We start from the raw sequence: 20,841 nt of genomic DNA, 5'->3' as shown, positions 1-20,841 counted from the left end.
CTACAGATGTGCCTGGTCCATGGCTTGTTTGTTCTGAGTTAATTCTTTAGGTAAGGCAGTATCTAGAGGGCACAGGGCTGATGCAGGCAGATGCTTATTGGACTTGACATTTTAAAAAGAGCTTGGAATTCAATGTCCAGAGAATGAGGGGAAAATGCAAGGCAGGAGGCTTATACATGAGGTCTCACCCATACCACATGGTTGCTTCCCCAAAGCTACTATCTAGCCTCCTGGGTGGGGACAAGATATGAAAACGGCTTTTGTTTCCTAGGGAAACATGTTTAGTCAACCATGATCATCGCACATTGCCTGTTTTCTGAAACAACCTGAAGATTCAATTCCCATCTCTGCCCATTGCCAACAGGCAGCACAGACTCCCTTACTCTGGTTGTATAGCTAGGCCTTATCCCAGTTCTTGCTAGCATAGGGGTGTAGGCAAGATCAGTTCTGAGCTGGCCATGTCTGGGACATGTATGATATTCATTTCCTTAGTTTTTTTTTAAAACAGAAATGAGAAAACATTATGTGTAAAAGTAACTTTTATTTGCCTGATATAATCATCATCTTGGAGGCCTACTGCTAAATAAACTCATTCTTTCTAGTTCTTTGTGAACTCTGGTTGGCTGGTTCAACTCTGTTGGTCTGCCTAAACTCCTCTCCAAGCTGACTGATTCAGACTGACTTCTTTCGGCTTCTCACTGAATTGCTCTGCTTGGCCTCAGTCTAGCTCTGGCAGTCGTTTTAATCTTCTGGCTCCTTCTTATTTTCAGGCTTCAACTGCCTCTGCTGACCTGCACTAACCTTCATGAACTCACAAATGAACTCAACTCCATACCACTGCACTCGCTCCCAGTTGACTGAACCAAACTACCCCAAATTGCGCTGAATTAACTCGAAGTGCACCAAACTGACTAAACTGACTTCAACTCAACTCCCCTGCTTCTCCTCTCTCTTTCTTAAATGGTCATTCTTTCCTGCGCTGTTCTCATGAGAGTTTGAGCTTATCCTATCTTGTCAAATCTTTCTCTGATTCATCACTTTGTCCCTCAATTAGACAGCACTGCTTGGGATTAAAGGGGTATACTAAGGGTGTGTCCATATTCCAGCAAGAGTAACCATGTTGTTGGATTAAAATTCCTCTTCAGTTATGTATCTTCTCTATTTCCTGAGTTTCTCTAGACTGTCAGCATGTGAGAGGCTTTCAGAGAGTCTCTATGAAGCAAAGAACACTTAGTGTGTTGGCACTTAGTGTTCTGCACTGTTTTAAAAATTCAGAAGCCATTATTTATAGAATTCTGTGTCTTTGCATTGACCATGTTGAATGTCACCCATTGGCCTGGAAGGAATTATGGGATCCATCTCAGATGTCACCCTATAGGTGACATTCTCCTTCAATACGTTTAGATTATTCCTGCACAGTGTCCCTTTAAGACACTGGGGCTGGCTGCACTGTGAACTTGTGACAGTGCACAGAGACATCCAGATAATCAGTGATCAACACTGGGATTGAATTCTCCAGGACAGCACCGGCTGTGACCCCTAGCTCCAGGTCTCTCCATGTCCCCAATCCCCACTGCTCCCTGTTGCCTTTCAGAGACCTCTCTCTTTCAAAGGGGTGATGCTCTTGGAGTCTGGGGACCCTGCGTTGAGCACTTGCTGTCCTAGCCCTTATCCCTGTCTGCAGAGCGACTCTGTCCTCTGAAGGGCTCCAGGGCTCAGGCCTTCTGAGTCCTTGTCCTGGAGAGCATGGGTTCTCTCTCCTTCCTTCCACTCCCCTTCTCTAGTTCCCATAGTGCATGAAAATGTGCTGATGTGCCTCATTCATACTTGCAAATTATCCCCCTGTAGTTCCCACCAAACTTGTGGTCTTTACCAGTCAGTTCACAGTCAACATGAAGGGTCTTCTTCTCCACGTGATCTCTTGCTAGGAACTGACTGTTTAATAAAGAAACAAATTGGATAAACACTACGGCACAATTTCTGTTCCATGTAAAAACTTTTAATGTTCTTTTACTGTCTTTCAAACTTATTGTTGTAACTGATCGTAGCATTTAAAACTCACTTTTCAGCTAAATCCCGAAATTTCATTTTTCTGAGATCCTTAGAATAGCAAACGATTAAAGATCTAAGAGCTCATGAAATCAGGAGGTCTCATGCAAGTGTGAATTTTACGGTCTTCCCATGCACAAGCTCAACCCTGGCCATTGTCCTTGAGAGCTCGGGTTACTTTCTGAGCTTGGACATTCAGAGACCCTGAAGTGGGCAGGTGGACATGCCCAAATGCGAAGCCAGCAGTTGCTACAGGCACTGTGAGCTCCAGTGACATAGTCTGTTTGCGTGCATCCTCACAGGGACCTGCAGAGCGCGTGGCTTCTCTAATGTCCTAGGATGGGATGGCCTCTGTTTGTCCCCTGCACCCACACTGCACACCTCCTCTGTGTGTGAGGTGACACACTGGCTTCATATCCCATAGTCTTAGTAAAGGATGACTTAATCCCAAAATGTACTCTCTGCAGAGCAGCAGCCTTGCCCTTTGACCTGTAAACTGTTTTTAATCTCCTCTTCCGTCATTTGTTTTTCATCTGATAAGTTTCTGTAAACAAGGTGATGTCATCCTCAGGCCAATTAACCACAAGCCTCTTGGTTATGGAAGAGTCTCTTGCCTGCAAGGAAGAATTAGACAGGCGGGACAGTGTTCTTGGTAGGACATTGTCCTTGTGAAGGTTATACCACAGGACATATATCCCAGGATAACCTGAATTTGAGCCACCCTGTCATATACAAACACATGTCAGGAGCCTGGGCCAGGTCCAGCATCTAGGGATGTGGACAGCTGCAGGTCTAGCTTTGGGCTCCTTGTGTCCTGTGCAGAGTGTTACAGGCTCCCATGTGTACAGCATCCTGTTGTCCCTTGAAAGCGAGCCTCTTGGAACATATGCTCTGCCCTTCTATGGCACACGCCAGCTGGGGGCTCTTTGCTCCCTTGCACAGTGCTAACCCATGGGAAGTTCTGCCAGCCAGGGACCCTGTGCTTGTGATGGTGTCTTAGATCTCTTGTGCCCTAGGTATCTGGTTCTTGGATTTAGCTTACAAACATGGCCCAAAGTGATTTATATGGTCACTAGTTTGAAGATCATATTGCAAAGGTTCCTAAAGGAAAACCCTGGGAGTACTTGTGTTCTGATCGGCCCTGTCCTTCCTTTCTCATGAACTCTAGGTGAAGAATAAGGCCGTTGTGAATAATAAAGCCTGGCAGTTGTCAATGGGCTGCTCTGGACGCTGCATGCTGAATTAAACTTTCACGTGAGGGGTACCCTGCTTTATCTTCCTCTGAGATCTGGGACTCTCTGAAAGACAGATTTCCACAGTATTGGGGTGAAAACCAAGTTCTGTCAGGAAAGGAAAGCTGCATTTTCAGATATGAGGGCAACCTGTAGGGGGAGGTGACAGGAAGCACTAAAGGAGCTTGTAAGTGCAGCTGATCCGCGCTGGGGGACCCTTCCTGGGACCCTGATCCGAATCCAAGGCTGGAAGTTGCCTGGGATCCTACTCCTGCCTCTCTTGGGCTGTGGGTGTGACTCTCTGATTTAGGGTTCAAAGTCTCTGAGGAAGGGAAAGGCAGTGCCCGAGTGGGGTTAGGGCTTTGAGGGCAGGACCGTGTGCAGGGCCCCACCCACCTTTCCCTTAGTGCCTCTTTATAATTCCCCAGCTCAACTTGTCTGAAGCCAGTCTGAGAAGACCACAGCACCAGAGCCATGGCTATGATACTGGGATATTGGAACGTTCGCGGAGTGAGTGAGGGATCCGCCTGATGGGTGGGGCTAGGAGTGACCAGGGTTGTTTCTAGCAGAGGGATATTCCTCTTGGCACCCTGGAGCTCATAAACTTGGGAGGCTGTAAGTGTGACAGGGTGGGCACGTGTGAGTCCATGTGTATGTAGCGCAGCATGGCTATGATTTTGGAGTGTGAGTGGATTCAACCGAGAAGACAAGTCATCCAGTAAAGGTCCTACCTTTTCTTACCTCTGTGACTTCTCTCCCAGCTTACTCACCCCATCCGCCTGCTCCTGGAATACACAGATTCAAACTATGAGGAGAAGAGATACGTCATGGGGGATGGTAATGGCACCTTCCTGGCCAGACACCTGCTTCCCTCTTGCCCAGGATGCCCGTACCCAGCCCTTATTCTCAGCTCTGCAGACCTCCCGAAGCTGGAGCTAGGAATCTCTTGAGGGTGCAGTTTGGTTTTCTGTGCACCGGGATTGGCACGTGTGGGGAGCTTCCCTTTAAATCCAGCATTAGAAAGGCAGAGAGACAGGTGGATCTCTGGGTTTGAGGTCAGCCAGGTCTACTACAGTTTCCAAGCAGCCTTGAGAGATCTTGCCTCAAATAGTAATAGTGAGACTGAGTTCCTGGCCCACCTGTATTTATAATTGGGCTGGGATCATTGGGCCTAGGCTCCCCTTCTTAGCAGTTGTTCACCCCTCTTCTTCACCTTGTGAGTGACTTTGTAAGAGGTTGCAGATCCCCCTCCTCAGCATATCTTGTTCATGACTCCTTGAGTGGGTCGCTGAGGATGGGTCTCAGACAACTCACTGATTTCCTTTCACATCCTCTTGTCCACCACAGCCCCCAACTTTGACAGAAGCCAGTGGCTGAGTGAGAAATTCAATCTTGGCCTGGACATTCCCAATGTAGGTGCAGGGAAGGGGAGGTTTGGGGAAGGCCTGGTGCTCTCACCTCATCTCCTGGCCTGGCTGAGGGGTTGGCATCAGTGTTTCTGCTTGCCTGCTCCATCCCTGCTGGCTGCACAGTGTTTCTGTGATGGGCTGTGTCCCGGCTCTCCCACTCAGTGTACACTGTGCTCATGGAGGGTTTCCCGTGGCAGGCACACTGAGTGCCAGGGCCATGTCTGTCCTCACCCAGGGAAGGGATTCAGGTACCCCATAACCCATCTGACCATCCCTGCTTGTCTATCCAGTTGCCCTACTTAATTGATGGGTCACACAAGGTCACCCAGAGCAATGCCATCCTGCACTACCTTGGCCGGAAGCACAACCTGTGTGAGTGGGGCTGGCTGCAGGGTGGGGGACAGAAGCTATGGCTTCTTGGCTTGGCTGGAGCAGGATGCTGAGAGTGGGTCTGTGTTGTGTGTGCTGCAGGTGGGGAGACAGAGGAGGAGAGGATTCGTGTGGACACTTTGGAGAACCAGGTCATGGACACCCGCATACATCTCATGATAGTTTGCTGCAGTCCTGACTTTGTGAGTGGCCAGTGGGTGGAGCAGACAGGGTTTGCAGCAGGAGTTTAAAGTCTTGCATTCAGATTCGTAGCATCCTCCTTCAGTGAGTGAACTGTGCTGATTCTCTTTCTGATCTTACCAGCAGAACGGCCTTCGTTACCCTAGTGATCTATCACATCAACACATCTAACCATCCCACCAGATATGCTTGAGATTCTAAAGAGTGAACAGTCTGATCCTAGACATTTAATGTAGAGCTTACAATCCCTGTCCTGTCTGCCCTGTGACCACTTCTGTGTGTCATCTAATGTTCACACTAACAATTTTCTTCTTAAAACACAGACTCAAAAGATGAGGTAGATGCTGGGGAGATGGTTCAGGGGGTAAAAGTCTTTGATGTGCAAACACGAGGACTTGATTATGAACCCCAGTACTCCACATTAAAAACCAAACAAACCAGGGAGTACCTTGTAGCACCATAGGAAGAGCAACGGGAGGATTTCTGAGCTTGCTAGCCAGTGAGTCCAGCCAGTTTGTGTGCTCCAGGTTCAGTGATAGACACTGTCACAAACACATAAGGCCGAGAGTGATGGAGAAAGACGCCAATAGCAGGAGTGAGCTCCCACAAATGCACACATGGGTAAGCATGCCCACACACACACCTTCCTACAGACATACCATGAAGATAGGATGCACGGGCTTCAGAGTGGCATGCACAGCGGTCTCACATGTGTTCCCAGTACTTACCCAGCATGCTCTCTTTGGCACCAGTAGAAGTCAGGACACCTTCCTAGTAGGAAGCTCAGGTCAGCCCCAAGACCTTTAACTCTTCTTCTTTTCAATATTAGTGATTGCTCAAATCTGAGGCAGGCTCTTCAAATAGCTAAATTGTTCTTTCCACCCCTCTCCTCCAAAGCCAATGTAACTTTGTCTTCTCCTGGGGTCTTTAGGTCCTTTGTTTCTGTGGTTCCACGGGATCTCTGGGATCACAGCATGCATGATGATACTTAGGAAGACCTGGGTATGACGACTTGCAGCAGCAGCTGGGTACCAGTGGTGACAGATCTAAGGACAATGTAGCACCCCTCTGATCGATGAGGTCTGCTACTAAGAAAATGGTGGGGATACTCATGAGCCCAGGCACTTTGAGGCCAACAGCCTCTCTGCCAGGGAGCCTATGACTAGAGGTGGTGACAGCTGTTCTCTGCCTCAGGAGAAGCAGAAGCCAGAGTTCTTGAAGTCCATCCCGGAGAAGATGAAAATCTATTCAGAGTTCCTGGGCAAGCGACCATGGTTTGCAGGGGACAAGGTAAAGGCACAGGGTGGGGAGGAGGCGCTGCCATTCTCCTCTGGTGTCAAATTCCAGAGCGCTCACCCTTGACTTCCTGCAGGTCACCTATGTGGATTTCCTTGCTTATGACATTCTTGACCAGTACCGTATGTTTGAGCCCGAGTGCCTGGACGCCTTCCCAAACCTGAAGGACTTCCTGGCCCGCTTCGAGGTGATGTCTTGATCCTGCTTCCTCTTGGGTTGTGTCTTCTTTCTCACTTCCTTTTGATAGGTTATCTTTCTGTCAGTGAAATGAGTCAATTCAAGTCAGATTAGAGTGCATAAAAGCAAGCTTATTGGGCAGTTGCTTGGCAGGCAAGTTCACTGATCTCAAGGAATGAGGCTAGGGACGTCACCATGGAAGGGGAGAGAGAGGGGAAGGGGAAGAGAAAGAGAGGAAGCTCCTGGGAAGAGCAGCCCAACCCCTGAGATGGGAAGTTCATGGTAGAGGTCAGGGTATGCCAGGCAGGGACCGAGGGATGTTGGGGGAATCTGGAGGCCAGGTCTACTTTGGTTTAAAATATGACCTCAGCTGTTTGTCCCTGGTCTCAATCCCAACACCTTTCACAATGCCTTTCTAGTTCTGATGCTAAAGGAAAAACAGCCTAGGGTTTGTTGGTTTGTTTGTTGTTTTGTTTTGCTTTGTTTGAAATTTCTATAAACAGTACTTGGTAATATTTATCACTACAAAATCTCAAAATGTGTGTGGTGCCACGATCTTGGACTAAGTCAGCGGAGAGCTGTAGCAGCCCAGTGTGTGAGATGCATGTGATATTCCTCTCGGCTGTTGAACCCGGCCCATACCGCACTACACACAGTCTTGGGTATCTACACACATCTGGAATCAGATTAGTGTAGACCCAAAGGCTGTTCTACCTTGGATCAGTTGGCGTTGCTCGCTGGCGGTCAAAGATACACTTTCCCTATTAGTTCTCACGGGCTCTGGTTCTGCCCAGCCTGGGTACCTCTGCAGTTCAGGAGCTGCATGGCTCTAGGGTAGGGCTGGGGAAACAGTGGCACGTCAGCCCAGCATGAGTATAGTCACTGGTGGATCAGTGCACACCCTCTGGAGTTGTCTGTGTTCTCCAGCTTGGTGCACAGCTTATAACACGACATGTAGTCACATGGAGTGGTCCCTGCCTTATGGGTGGAGAAGGTACAGCCAGGGTGTGGTAAGATTGTACTTGGGAATCACAGGAAGAATTTTTAACTCTGCTCTCAGGAATCGATTTAGAATCCTGTTCAGCTTTTCTTTGTGGCCTGTTGTCTTGATATCTCCTTTCACTGAGGATTTGCTGAGTCACTGGGTTCTGCCTGTCTTCCTGGTTCTCTCTCTCTCTCTCTCTTTTTTCTTGGCTAGATCTCTTTTCTGTTCATAAATACAAGCTAGAAAGTGCTTCCCAGTGGAATGTCTCTTCTTGGGGGGGGGGAGGGAGGGAGGGAGGGAGAGAGGAAGAGAGAGAAGACAAGGGAAAGGAAAGAAGAGGATTAGGAAGAGGGAGAGAAGAGGGAGGAGGGAGGGGGAGAACGGTAGCTCCAGAGCCAAGCTGACTCCACCTCTGTCGAAATCACTACCCTTGTTAGAAGGGGTAGTTGAGGTCCCTGGACCTGGGGTCGCTTTGTGATAACTAGTTACAGTATTTTCTGAGCCTGCACTGTTACGTTTAGTGAGTTTAAAGCCCCTTCATAGTCTCTCCTTACAGGAAATTGAAGACTTCTCTTGCCAGGGCTGGGAGCTAAGCTGGCTGTGCTGTGGGTCAGAGCTTGAGCCTTTGAGAAATGCTGTTCCTGGCCTGGGGCTGCTCCTCTGAGTGGGCTGCAAAACTGAGTTTCTGCTGTGTCCTTTCCAATTTGCAGGGCCTGAAGAAGATCTCTGCTTACATGAAGAGTAGCAGCTTTCTCCCAAGACCTGTGTTTACTAAGATAGCCCAGTGGGGCACTGATTAGGCCCCTGCCATGCTGGCACTCACAGGAAGGACCTGTCCACACTGGATCCTGCAGGCCCTGGGCAGGAACAGCACTTTTGCACTGTGGCTCCTGGTTCTCTCTCCTTCCCTATCCCTTCTCCAGCTTTCTCAGCCTCATCTCCTCGCCCTCACCCCAGTCAAGTCCACACAGTCCTCATTCTTCCCACTTTCTTTCATTATGATCCCCTTCTTCTTATGGCACCCTAACCCATCCTCACAGACCTTTTCTGTGATTTGAGGTCTGCCCTGAACTCAGGCTCCCTAGAATTAACCCAAAGGTCAATGCTGTCTCAGTGCCAGCCCTCCTTAGAATTACCCCGAAGCTCAACACTGTCTCAGTGCCAGCCTGTTCTCCTGGAGGAGCTTCCCTCAGCCTGTCTCATCTCTAATAAAGCCTGAAACACACTTGCTGTGTGTTGTGTCTTTTTCTTTTGCTCTTTAGCCTCTCCAAGCATCATGGCTACTTCCAAAGAGTCTGAGCTCTGAGCCTGTAGTGCCAGGCTCTGAAATGTCTAATGGAATCAGAAGAGCTTTAACATATCTTGGTTCTAATCTGAGACCCTCACAGCAGGGATAAAGCTCTTTAAAGCAGTGTTTCTCAATCTGTGGGTCGTGATCCCTTTGGGGGGTGTGTCACATATCAGATATCATGCATATTATGATTGATAACAGCAGCAAAAATTGCAGTTGTGAAGTAGCAATGAAAATAATTTTATGATTGAGGTCACCACAACATGAGGAACTGTATTAAAGGGTTGCAGCATTAGGAAGGTTAAGAGACACCGTGTCAGAGGATAAAGTGTGCTTGCCAGGAATCTCATTCACTGTGGCATGCTGGGAATCTCATTCACTGAGGCATGCTGGGAATCTCATTCACTGAGGCATGCTGGGAATCTCATTCACTGAGGCATGCTGGGAATCTCATTCACTGTGGTATGCTGGGACCTTGAACTGTGAAGAGCTGTGGGTCTCAGTGAGTGATGGAACTGGTAGGGATGCCCAGAACAAGCCCTGAATGGTCTCTCTATCTCACACACAGCTGTGTCAGGATTAGGTCTCTAGGAAATGGTCTTTACTAAGTCTGTGATGGGCTCTTCTGGCTTGATGCTCTACTGCTGTGGGGCCCTTCATACTTGGCTAATCCTTTCTATTTGGAGAAATGGAATTGAACGTACCCTTACTCACTGCTACTTTTTATGACCTGTGTCTCCTGCACCCAAGGAATTATGCAATAAATCTCCCTGTCAGGGATGATCCCTGTGTCACTGTTTAATATTGTATGATTCGGACAGTTCTTGGAGAGCTGTTCAAAGCTGAGTCTGTGACAACCAAACCCTAGTTTTCCGCAGACATAATGTAATTAGCTGCTATTGTGTTCAGGGTTTGAATACAGTGGAATGGTTGATTGCCAAGACCTGCACGGCTTTGGGACTGACCTGACTGGGCATGAAGAAACACTGAAATAAGTCCAGAAGAACAGGGATCTGTGGGCCATGTGCTCTGATGAAGGTGCAGGTGGAACCCACAAAGTCAGTGGTTACAGCCGAACAGAAAGTTGGTTTATTACATATCCGTGGATAAGGAAGTGTGCAGCTAGTCTCAGTAGGGACATATAGAGGACCAATCTTGGGCTCAGTCATCCTGGAGGAAGAAGCTGTGATCAGTGTCCACATATGTCCTTGGGCCTTGTCATTCCCATGGGTCTGAGACACTGGGGTTCTTGACATAGGCATTTTCATAGTGACAACATCCATTCACTCAGACTTCATCTGCTCCCTTAAGTTGATATTTATGTGTCAAATGGATTGCACAGAGAGCTACCCAGGTAGCTTGCAAAATGTTGTATGTTGGTGTGTGGCTATGATGATGCTTCCAGAAGACTTGTACTTTACTCAGTAGACTAAGTAAAGAAGACCACCCTCACCAATAGGGTTAGGCAACACTCATGAGCTCAGAGGTGGGGTCAAAGCCAGATGATGTGGGAGGTCATTCTGTCATAGACTAAGTAAAGAAGACCACCCTCACCAATAGGGTTAGGCAACACTCATGAGCTCAGAGGTGGGGTCAAAGCCAGATGATGTGGGAGGTCATTCTGTCACTCTCAGAACCCATCATCTGCTGGCCTAGTCACATGCATCCTCCTCTCACGATTTTCCTGGAGGTTTCCTTGTACTTCCTGTCCAGTCAGGACTGACTGCACCATGGACTGTGTGGGGTCTTTTGCAGTCAGCAGATGATGGATTGCAAATCACAGGAGTCCCTTTTCATTAGAAATAATATGCACATATCCACATAATCAAAAATAATATGCCTACACGTTCTACTGACCCTGTTTCATGGGTCCTGGCTGATCTTGGAAGGTAAGGGCCAAAACATTGGCAGTCCTTAATCGTTGTGTTTTAGAGAAAGGTAGGAAATGTCAGTGACATGTTTGGTGGAGGTGCAGTAAGTGTGGGGGAAGGGGGTGCTTTTGCGGGCCCACGCTGAGGCATCCCTTCCCCTTGAAGTGATAGGTGGCAATAGTATAGAATAGAGTTTATTCACGGTATGGGGGAGAGAGTTGAAGAAGGAGAGAGAAAGAGAGAGAGAGAGAGAGAGAGAGAGAGAGAGAGAGACTGAGAGACAGAGGGGTAGAGGCCTGCCAGGAGGGAGGGAATGGGGAGAGAGGGGAAAGAGGGTAAGGAAACAAAGGCAGGAGAGCAAGTGAGAGGGGAGGGGGCAAGCAGCCCCTTTTATAGTGATCAGCCATGCCTGGCTGTTGCCAAGTAACTGTGGGGCGGAGACTAAACTAAATGCCAAACTTAATGACCCCTTTAGCCTTATTGGTGTAGACCTCCCAATTTTTTGGTTGAACATCCAGAAGGACAGTATAACTGATTGTGTAATTTAAACTTCCATGTAACGTTTTGATAGGGCTCAGAAGAAAACACCAGTTTTAAGTAAGTCTTGATTTTCCTGGTTATATTGATGAGAAAAATTTTAGTAGAACAATAGAACAGTAGACAAATAGTAACCTAGAAGAACTCTATTGATTTAAAGATAATTTTGATATTAGTATATTGAACTTTGATCATCAAGCATATAACATCATTAAGACTCACCATTCGCAGGCTCTGTGTACCTTCCTCAGGCAGTTTATAACTTGACTTTTATCTTTTATTTTTAGCACAAAAATCTTATTATACAAAATCCACCATTATAACAGATATTTTTATTTTTACCCTCTTTAACAAAAATATATTTATTTTCACATTTATCTCCTTTTCAGCTTCTATTTTTAACAAGAATTTGATTCAAAGTATGTATGTGGCGCAGTGTAATAAATTAAGATTATCTGTACATGTATAGTCAACTTCCCAAGCTTCTCCTGCCAGTCTTGGGAAACCTTCATACCACTTGGATTTTCCGTCCTTCCTCCCTGTGGTCTCACATACTCTGAAAGTAAGAGAGAGTTTTACATTCCATGTAGGACCTGCCAAGATACCAATGACCTTAAACAATGAATGTTCCCTGTAAACAAGAAGAAGGAGATGAGGAGGAGGAAATACAGAGGCATCCAAATGTCTTTAGGTGTTAACCCTGTAATTGCAGATTTCGGTACTGAAGACGTCTAGTCCCCTTGTTCTAGCAGTGGGAGCATGAGAACTCAAAGAGATCCACCTGGCTTTGCCTCCCAAGCCTTGGGATTCAGAGTGTGCACCACCATACATAGCTCCACTTTTATTTATATGGATGTCAGGGGTTGTGTGTCTGTGGGTGTTTGTACATGATTGCATGGAGGACAAAGGTGTCAGAACCTTTTTGAACTTGTTAATGAGAATTTGGGGGGCTGATGCAGGTCCTTTGTAAGGGTGGTGTGTGCATACCTGCAGCTCAGACTTTCTGTTTGGAACGAGTGAATTTATCACTTACATAGTAAGCCAGGTTGAAAGAGTAGTAAGATACAGACAGATAGCAGAGTGTCATCACAATGGTCCCCAACATCTAGCAGAAAAGCTATTGGCCCCTCAGATGAGGCTTCTAGGCACAGGAACAAAGAACAGAGAATAGAGATGATATCATACAATCAAGTGCTCACAATTCCAAGGAAAACATGATTGGGAAAGCTGAACTTTCTCTCCTTGGATGGCTTCCCATGGCTGAACTTCTAGCCTCTCCTTTTTATGTTGTGGGAAAAGCAGTGGCATCCTCTGTTGCATATGGCTCACTTCTAGCAGCTCCAAGTGTGTCTTTACGCCCGGGCAGTTCTGCTATTGTCTTCCGTTCTGTCGCAGAGACAGAGGTGTCATCCCTGGAAGAGTGCTGGGGGAAACTGAGACTGTTGGGGTAGCCCACACATTTGGATCAACTGGCTATGAAAATGGGTCCCTGTGTTCTCAAAGTTTAAGTGCTGGGTGGGCGGGGCCAGGCAAGCAGGACTTGTCAATGCTTGTAGATCCCTCACCTGCCCAAAACGAACAGCAAGCTGTGGGGGAAAGGTCAGGAAAACACCCCCACCCCCACCCCCACCCCTACCTCAACTTCGAGGAAGTAGTGTTGGTTTTTGCATAATAAAGAGCTGTCAGTCAACTGTCAGTAGAGGACCAAGAGAGAGACCTAGGGAGAAGGGAGTGAGCAAGAAGGTAGAGATAGAGGGAGAGGGAGAGGGGAGGGGGAGGGGGAGGGAGAGGTTGGGAAGGAGACACAGACACAGACACAGAGATACAGGGACAGACCATGTGCTGGAAGCAATGGCAAAGTCGGATTTAGATAGGCTAGCTGAGGAACAGCCCCAGCAAACAGGCCAACAGCCTTATGCTATACAGATGTCTCTGTATAGCTCTTTTTTACTTTAAAAATATTTCATTTATTTTCATAATTAAACCTCAAGCAAGACACCCTTCCCCAAGCTCCACAATATGAGACAAACACGCTTGGATCTGATATTAGTAGAGACACTGCCCACTTTCAGAGTCAGCTTCTCAGTGAGCTTAAGCAACATAGGACAATTTACCAATATAATGAACACCAAATCATGAGACACTCTTTTGAGGGCTGCGGGCGGGAGTGGGGTGGGGTGGGGGGGAGCTCAGGGAGATTGGTTTTTCTGATCACCCGTCACATCTGTCCTACCCTATTTCCTGAAGGATCAGGCTGACCAGTCTCTCCATCTGGTAGAGTCAGATCTCTGCCCATGTCTCCTAATCCCTTCGTAGACGAGCAGTCCGATTCCCCAGGGCTTCCCCAGGGCAAGACTGCGGCTGCTAGCTCCTCCCCTCCCCCAGCTGTTTGCGGCCCAGCCGCTGCTCTGTTCTACTTCTCACTGGCCTGCATTTCTAAGACTGCGTTTCTTCTACTGCGGTTTCTGAGTCATTCGCGGCTCACAGACTAGGTAGGGTCCCCTCATCTAGTCGTGACTACATTTGGACCGGGTGGTTCTTTGCTGTGGGGCTCTGATGTGCTTTGTGGGACGTTCAAGGCTTCCCCGTCCTCCACCCACTAGATGCTACAGCACTCCCCAGTGGTGACCACTCAGAAAGTCTGTGACCTTTGCTAAGTGTGTCAGGAGCTGTCAAATGCTTCCAATTAGAGATTAGTGGTTATGCCAATGGAGGCTCCATTTTTAAATAAAAGTGAAGAACCTTTTAAAATCTAAAATTTAAATTTAATTTATTCATAAAAGATGACTCTGTTAGGTCCCCAGCTCCGAAAAAAAAAAAAAAAGATGACTCTGTCATCTGTTTTTTTTTTTTCTTTCCTTTTTTTTTCCGTCTTTGATTTTAGGAGACAAGGTTTTACTATATAGCCCTTGATATAACTGACTATATGTGCCTGGCTGGAACTTATATCAATCCTCTTGCCTCTGCCTCTACGTTCTGTGATTTCAGGAATAAGATACCATGCCAGACAAGATGAGCGTTTCTTGATGGGAGTTTCTTTCAATATTTCAATATTTCTGTGTGTGTGTGTGTGTGTGTGTCTGTGTGTGTGTGTGTGTGTGTGTGTGTATCCTGGACTATGTGATAAATATATTCCATTTTTCACAACTTTTTTTCACTGTTGTTACAGTGCAAGACTTTGAGAAAATTTAAAAAAAATAAAAGTACACAGAACTCCAGGGCAGCCATCGCCCTCTTCCACCTGTCCTTGTCCCCTCTCACTTCTGCCTTCTGACTCTGACATCTAACCCTGGCACACTGTCCGAGCAGAGATGTGATGAGGACCAAGCCCACATTTTCTTGTGCTAGCACATGTGTAGGGTCAGGGCAGGAAGGACAGTGAGTACAGTCACTCTCCCTGCTGTTCCCAGGTGGCTGTGCACGCCACACCCGTGCGTATTTGCTGACAACCGGTGGACGGCTCCAGGTTTGGGGAGGCTTTGACATTCCATGCCCCCAGTTCTTGAGAATACACAACCTTTTGTCTCATCAACTTTTCTGCTTTCTGTTTCATAACCATAGTCCAATCCTAATGTCTATTTATTTTTTTACTTGTCATTTTTTTTTTTTTACTTTTTACGTATTCTTTGTGAATTTCACATCATGTACTCCAAACCCACTCATCTCTTGGTCCTTTTGTATCACTCCTCCCCCATATACAATAAAACAAACCAAATAAAACCAACAAAACAAAACAAAAACATTTCACAGTGGAAGCTACAGGGTATCATGGTGTGTCACATGGTATAGACCTCTTTGCCCAAACAGTTTTACTTGCAAATGTTCATTGCTTTTATAAAAAAAGCAGCAGTGGGCAGGGTTACCTGGAGGGCCCATGCCCAGTGCCCTCTGAGAAATCTCACCACACGACAGACCTGATATCAAGGAGGTTTACTTGGGGAAAGGGGAGTGAGAAAGGGGTAGAGGTGCAGAGCTATGAGGGCACAGAAGGAAGAACACAGAAGGACAAAAGGAAGACAAGGGGAGAGGAACATGTGGGAGCAGAGAGAGAACAAGAGAGAGAAAGGGAGGGGATGGACGGCAAGCAGACCTTTCACACTCTGTCAGGTGAGCTGCAGCACCTGGAGGCTGATAATGGAGTCAGGCGATGAGTAAGCCTTTGCCTGGTCCCTGAGAGGAGTCTAGCGGCATTGCCTAGAAGCTAACATTTGTGATGAGTCATCGGCCTGGTTTACGGACTCTGGCTTCCGTTACATATTAGTACTCAGACTTCCTCTTGCTGCCCTGTGTCATGGAGGTCCTGCAGCTATGTTCCTGCAGGACCAGCCCCTTCACAATCTCCAGCAGTCGTAGATGGGGTGGGCCAGCTCAAATCCCTGATCTGTTGTTGTTGTTGATGTTGTTGTTGTTGTTGTTGTTGTTGTTTTAAGACAGGGTTTCTGTGTAGTCCTGGCTGTCCTGGTAATTTGCTCTGTAAACCAGGTTGGCCTCAAACTCAGAGATCTGCCTGCTTCTGCCTCCGGAGTGCTGGGATTATAGGTGTGTGTCACCACCACCTGACCCAAGGTGTGTAAACTTTACAATGGCAAATGCTTAAGGTGAATGAGACTAGAACAGCTCAGAGGTGTGTGTGTGTGTGTGTGTGTGTGTGTGTGTGTGTGTGTGCTTGTGTGTGCATTCGAGCATGCATGAATGTGTTTGTGTGTGTTCATGTGTGTTCACGTGTGTGAGTTTGTGTGCATGCTCTATTGTCATCATGTTTCTGGCAACCTTACACTGAAGTTCTCTTTAAAGTTTCAAGTTTCTTTCTGAGTTTTGACACAGCCCAGAAACCTGACACTGGCAGGATAGTCAGATCCAAATGCCAGAGTGGCATCTGCCACAGGTGGTGTACTCTGCCAGCCCCTGTGGCATAGTCTCTGGGTTCCCATTCTTATAGAGACCTGAAGAACATGGTCCTTCTCTGACTTTAGTGTCCAGATGGTCTCTGCCTGTCCCCTGTCCCCTACACTACCTTTGTGAAGTCAAATATTTACTGAATACTGGGGTGACAATCTGAAGTCCTACCCAAGGGGTGCAGAGTGACAGCCTTGTCCTTTGACTTGCAAACTCACTTCTTCAGTTTTAAGTTCTAACCTCTTTCTTCTGGCCCAATCCTCTCCCTCTGGAAGAGTTATTCTATCCTTGAAGGGGCTCCCATCCTTTAAGTTCACTACCCCTGATGCCAGTCACATTCTTTAGATGTGCAGAGTCAACCACAGGCCAGTTTACCTGCACCCACCTCTTGGCTTTGAACCTTCAAAGAAGGTTCTTTGCCTTTAAGTCAGAACACCGGTACAAGGGACAATGCCCTTGGTATGGGGTAGTGAGGCTGGCCTTAGCAGACTGAGAAGCCATCTGAAGACAAACTGAATTGTCACAATCAGTCTTCTGCTTTCCCCTTTTTCTTTTAGAAAGGGTGACACTGAAATTGCTCCTCCTTAAAATCCAAATGCCAAATGAGAGGGAGGAAGATGAAGGTATCAGGGCTTGGCTGAGACTTGGTAAGGGAAAGTATGGCATCCTAAACTGTCCAAGACATAAGACTGCACACATATTCTAGTGTCTCCTCCCTTAAGAGTTGTCCAACAGGACTTGCCGATGACCTGGCTAGGTCACTTCTTTAAGAAAGCTGATGCCCCTGAAGACATGTTGAGAGAAGAATACTTTCCCCACAAAAGAGATAATACACTTGCGGACCCCAGAGGCCCCTCCCTTGATGTAACTGCTTACAGATGGACGAGGGCTGCTGCTCTTCTGAGTTCTGACTTGAAAGGAAAAAAAACTTGGTTTTCTCCCCTTCCTGCTTGTTCCTCAGGAGGCAGCCACATCTCTGCTCTGCTCCTTTCTCCTGACTCTCATCGAAGCCATCTCCCATCTCCTGTGGCTGCTTCCAAACCTCCATTGCTGTGCCTTTCTGCTTTCTTGGATATTAACTGAAAAATAAAAATGATTTATTAGCCCTTTTCCCCACCTAGGGATTCAGGTTGGCCTCAAATTGTTATGTAACCAAGGATGGCAGTGGACTCCTGATCCTCTGCTTTTGCCTCCCACGAGCTGTGATTACACAATTATCCCTTCACTGAGTCGTGTGTGTGTGTGTGTGTGTGTGTGTGTGTGCGCGCACGCATTGAGATACGTGTGAAGGCCAGGGGTTGGACTTCTTCAATTGCTCACCACCTTGATTTTAAGGCATGGTCTCTCACTGATTTGTAGTTCACTGATTCAGCTAGACTGACAATCCAGGAAGCCTCCTGTCTCCACCTCCCTAGCACTAGGGTTACAGGTGTACCCCACCACATCTTATTTTTATGTGTATTCTAGGGAATCGAACTGCGTTTGATGTGCTGGTTAGGTTTCTGTCAACTTAACACAGGTAAGAGTTATTTGGGAAGAGGTACCCGATTGAGAAAATGACTCTATCAGACAAGTTTGTAAGGCATTTCATGACTGCTGTGGCAGGAGCCAGCTCACTGTGGAGGAGGGGTGCCTCCATCGCTGGGCAGACGGTACTGAGTGGTGTAAGAAAGCAGACTGAGAAAGCCACGACAAGCAAGATGATAAGCAGTGTTTCTCTGTGTGTGGCCTCTGCTTCGGTTCCTGCTTCCAGGTTCCTGCTTGCAGTTCCTGTCCCGATTTCCCTCAGTGATGAATTGTGACCTGAGAGCTGAAATAAACTTTCGTCCTCAAGTTTGGTTTTGGTCATTGTGTTTTATCACAGCAAGGGCAACCCTAACTAAAACATCTGGCAAGTTGTTACCGACTAGAGCATTTCATGTTCTCTTGAGTGTAGTGTACAGTTGTCCGATCTTCCTGCCTTTAGTTCTGGGAAGTGACCATGCTACCAGCCCTCACCAGGCTTCCCTTGAATCCTTGTACAAAAGGCACACACACAATTTGCTCCTTTTCCACTTGCCTTCTTGCACATTGCTGGGCATTACTATCTCTTGCTTGGAAAAGCAATATTTTTTTATCTCTGCTCCTCCCATCTGCCCTGAACTTCAGTGGCTAGTCTCACCTCGGCCCTGTCAAACATCCCTGATCACCCACCTGTAGTAGTGGCCACAGCCCCATCTTCTCCTGAGACCTCACATGGCTGCTGTGTTCTTCTCCTTCCAAAGCAGGGCAGAAACACTTCTCCTCTCCTTCCTTGCTCTCTATTCCAGAGACCGGGAAGTCCTGCCTGTCCCTTCTGCCCAGCAGTTAGACCCAGCTTTCTTGATCAAGAAGCAATTAGGGAACAGGACCTTAGCATCAGGACCACCCCCTACACCTGAGTTTGTTCTAAAATTCACTTACTAGCGATATTGTGGAGGTTCGGGTAAGAATGCGTGGTTACCAGGGGGTGACACTGTTTGAAAGGATTTAGTATGGCCTTGGAGGATGTGTTAGTGGGGGTCAGCTTGCAGTTTCTGGAGCCTAAGCCAACCCCAGTGGCTTCCTGCTGCCTTCTGATCCTGATGCTGGACTCTCAGTCTGTCCGTGGGCTGCCATGCTCCCTGCGGTGAGGATAATGGACTAAACCCCAGAAACTGTAAGAAGCCCCCATTAAAAGCTTTCTCTTATAAGAGTTGCCATGGTCACAGGGTCTCTTCTCAGCTGTAGAGCAGTCACTAAGACAAACACAAAAAACCTAAACAAGGGAAACTTGGCTCTCGAGTAACATTGGTAGGATGTCGAGGCTGAGTTTTAGCCTCCAGTCCCAGGTGTCTAAATGGCTTGAAGAACACTGAAGCACTTTCTCATTCCTAGACATGCGTGAGTCAGCAGCCTGGGTCGTACATGACTAAGGCCAGGGAGCGGGACAGGAGTTTGCCCTCGGATCCCTAGATCCTATGCAGGTACTCCATGTCTCCACTAAACGGGATCCTGTAGCCCCTTGGAAGCAGGCTCCCCTGTGTCCCTCAGCACATGTTTTCTACCCTAGCAAACTCTGGCTGTGAGCTCTGTGCACCCTTCCATTGGGCTGGTGAGTGTGAGGTTCCTACCCCAGGCTAATTGCTATCAGTGGTGATGGGAAACCCTGAGGTCCTTATGCCCTCTGTTCTTGGACTGAGCTCACAGACGTGGCCAGAATGCTGAGTAATTTATATGCTCATTGGTTTGATGATGAAAGGGATGGGTCTCCAACCAAATCCTCTAAAGGAAACATGGAGACTGCTTGCTCTGCTGTTTGTCACTGTCCTGGGGTCATTCCCATGTCACTTCATATTCCTGTAACCCTAGGCTGTGCAGACAATGAAGTTTTGATAGCTTTCAGACCAGAAGAGCCTCAGAAGCAGTGATGCGTGCTGGATTAAGCTCTCAGGTCAGGGGCCATGCCTTTTGGGTCCTTATATTGAGGGGTGAGCCTCCTTGGGTGACAGGTTCTCACAGTCCAGGTGTGAAAATTGAGCCCAGCAATGAAAGGAAAGAGAATGGGCCTCGTTCTCTGCCTCTCTGGCCAGTCTCCAGGGTGCACTGCCAACTTCCTGAGGACCCAGCAGAGGGAGGGGCTGTAGGCTGAGAGCCACTGGAGCAGGCCTGCCAATCACTGCCTTTGGTATCTGAATATTCAAACCTGCTCCAAGAGACCTTCGAGTTTGGACTGGACCTCACCACTGTCCGGATGAGTTGGGCTTCAGGCCTTGAGGGTTAGCCCATCTGGGAGTGGGACAGGGCGGGCTCAAGAACTTTGTGCAGGAAGACACTGCCTCTTATGCACTGGTATCTGAAAGTGAAATCGTCTGAAAGTATGAACCCTGTCTGCTCAGTTTCCAAGGTTAGGACAGAAGACAGGCCGTGGACGCTAGGTTATTGGGATATCTGTGGGGTGAGTGAGAAGAGCCCTGGGTTGGTACACGTCAAAGAGTTAGGCCTGGTTCTAGGAGGTAGGTCCTCTTCAGCATCTTCTAGAGCCTCCTGCCTGTCCCTGTCAGGGGGCCTCTGCCTATCCCTGTTCTCTTGTTAGGTGTAGAGATGAGGCTTTCCTAGAGGAGGTGAAGTCATGTGTTTATGATCTCACTAACTGTGACTTTTGTTAACAGCCATCTCTAGCTGGCTCACGCCATCCGGCTGCTCCTGGAATACACAGAAACAAGCTAAGCAGAGAAGAGATACGCCATGGGCGACTGTAATGCCATTCATTCTTCTGTGTCACACTCCTCCCTAACTTCTGTCCACTGGTGCCCAGCATCTTCTACCTAGTTCTCTGTCTCTTAGCTCTGTGGGTCTCCTCCAGATGAACCCAGAGCTAAACCCTTCCTGAAAGTTCCTTGAAGGTGCAGCTTTGATTCTCAATAAACAGCTCTGGCATTGAAGCGTTGGCTCCCTCCCCACCTGTGGTTGTGTAGGGTTTGTTTTGCACTTGGTTTTTGTGTACCCTAGTCAGGTAGGGCCTATAGCC

General features: G+C 47.7%; 1 protein-coding gene and 2 long non-coding RNA genes across 8 annotated transcripts; 2 read left to right on the top strand and 1 right to left on the bottom strand.

Moving 5' to 3' along the window:
* The first annotated feature begins 3,605 nt into the window (after positions 1–3,605).
* Positions 3,606–8,943, top strand: Gstm3 (glutathione S-transferase mu 3). Of its 4 annotated transcripts, XR_015668281.1 has the most exons (9): positions 3,658–3,791; positions 4,043–4,118; positions 4,629–4,693; positions 4,981–5,062; positions 5,162–5,262; positions 6,192–6,340; positions 6,455–6,550; positions 6,633–6,743; positions 8,429–8,943. XR_015668281.1 is itself a non-coding variant. In NM_020540.2 (8 exon segments), coding segments are annotated over 8 exon segments (657 nt in total). In that variant the 5' UTR covers positions 3,728–3,755; the 3' UTR covers positions 8,519–8,943.
* Positions 8,944–11,727: 2,784 nt separating this feature from the next.
* LOC102550192 (uncharacterized) lies at positions 11,728–13,977 on the bottom strand. Of its 2 annotated transcripts, XR_015676778.1 has the most exons (4): positions 13,651–13,977; positions 13,054–13,134; positions 12,617–12,803; positions 11,728–11,973 (listed from the first exon to the last, which is right to left on the bottom strand). It is a non-coding gene; the product is annotated as an uncharacterized LOC102550192 (long non-coding RNA). The 2 variants fall into 2 exon arrangements; XR_015676779.1 differs by lacking the exon at positions 13,054–13,134 and having other exon boundaries at positions 13,651–13,774.
* Positions 13,978–20,023: 6,046 nt separating this feature from the next.
* On the top strand, positions 20,024–20,755 carry LOC147996487 (uncharacterized). Of its 2 annotated transcripts, none has more exons than XR_015676775.1 (2): positions 20,024–20,268; positions 20,483–20,755. It is a non-coding gene; the product is annotated as an uncharacterized LOC147996487 (long non-coding RNA). The 2 variants fall into 2 exon arrangements; XR_015676773.1 differs by having other exon boundaries at positions 20,035–20,217.
* The last annotated feature ends 86 nt before the right edge of the window (positions 20,756–20,841 follow it).

The sequence above is a fragment of the Rattus norvegicus genome, chromosome 2 (genome assembly GCF_021556685.1).
Source record: "Rattus norvegicus strain SHRSP/BbbUtx chromosome 2, alternate assembly SHRSP_T2T, whole genome shotgun sequence".
NCBI lineage: Eukaryota > Metazoa > Chordata > Mammalia > Rodentia > Muridae > Rattus > Rattus norvegicus.
The sequence above is the reverse complement of the archived record's forward strand: the minus strand, read 5'-3'. Positions and strand labels throughout refer to the sequence as shown.

Coding starts and splice junctions, on each gene's coding strand:
- Gstm3 (XM_087631756.1), top strand. CDS start 4,089: ATGAGGAGAAGAGATACGTCATGGGGGATG. Junction 5,263..6,454: donor TTTGCTGCAGTCCTGACTTT/GTGAGTGGCCAG, acceptor TCTCTGCCTCAG/GAGAAGCAGAAGCCAGAGTT. Junction 6,551..6,632: donor CATGGTTTGCAGGGGACAAG/GTAAAGGCACAG, acceptor GACTTCCTGCAG/GTCACCTATGTGGATTTCCT.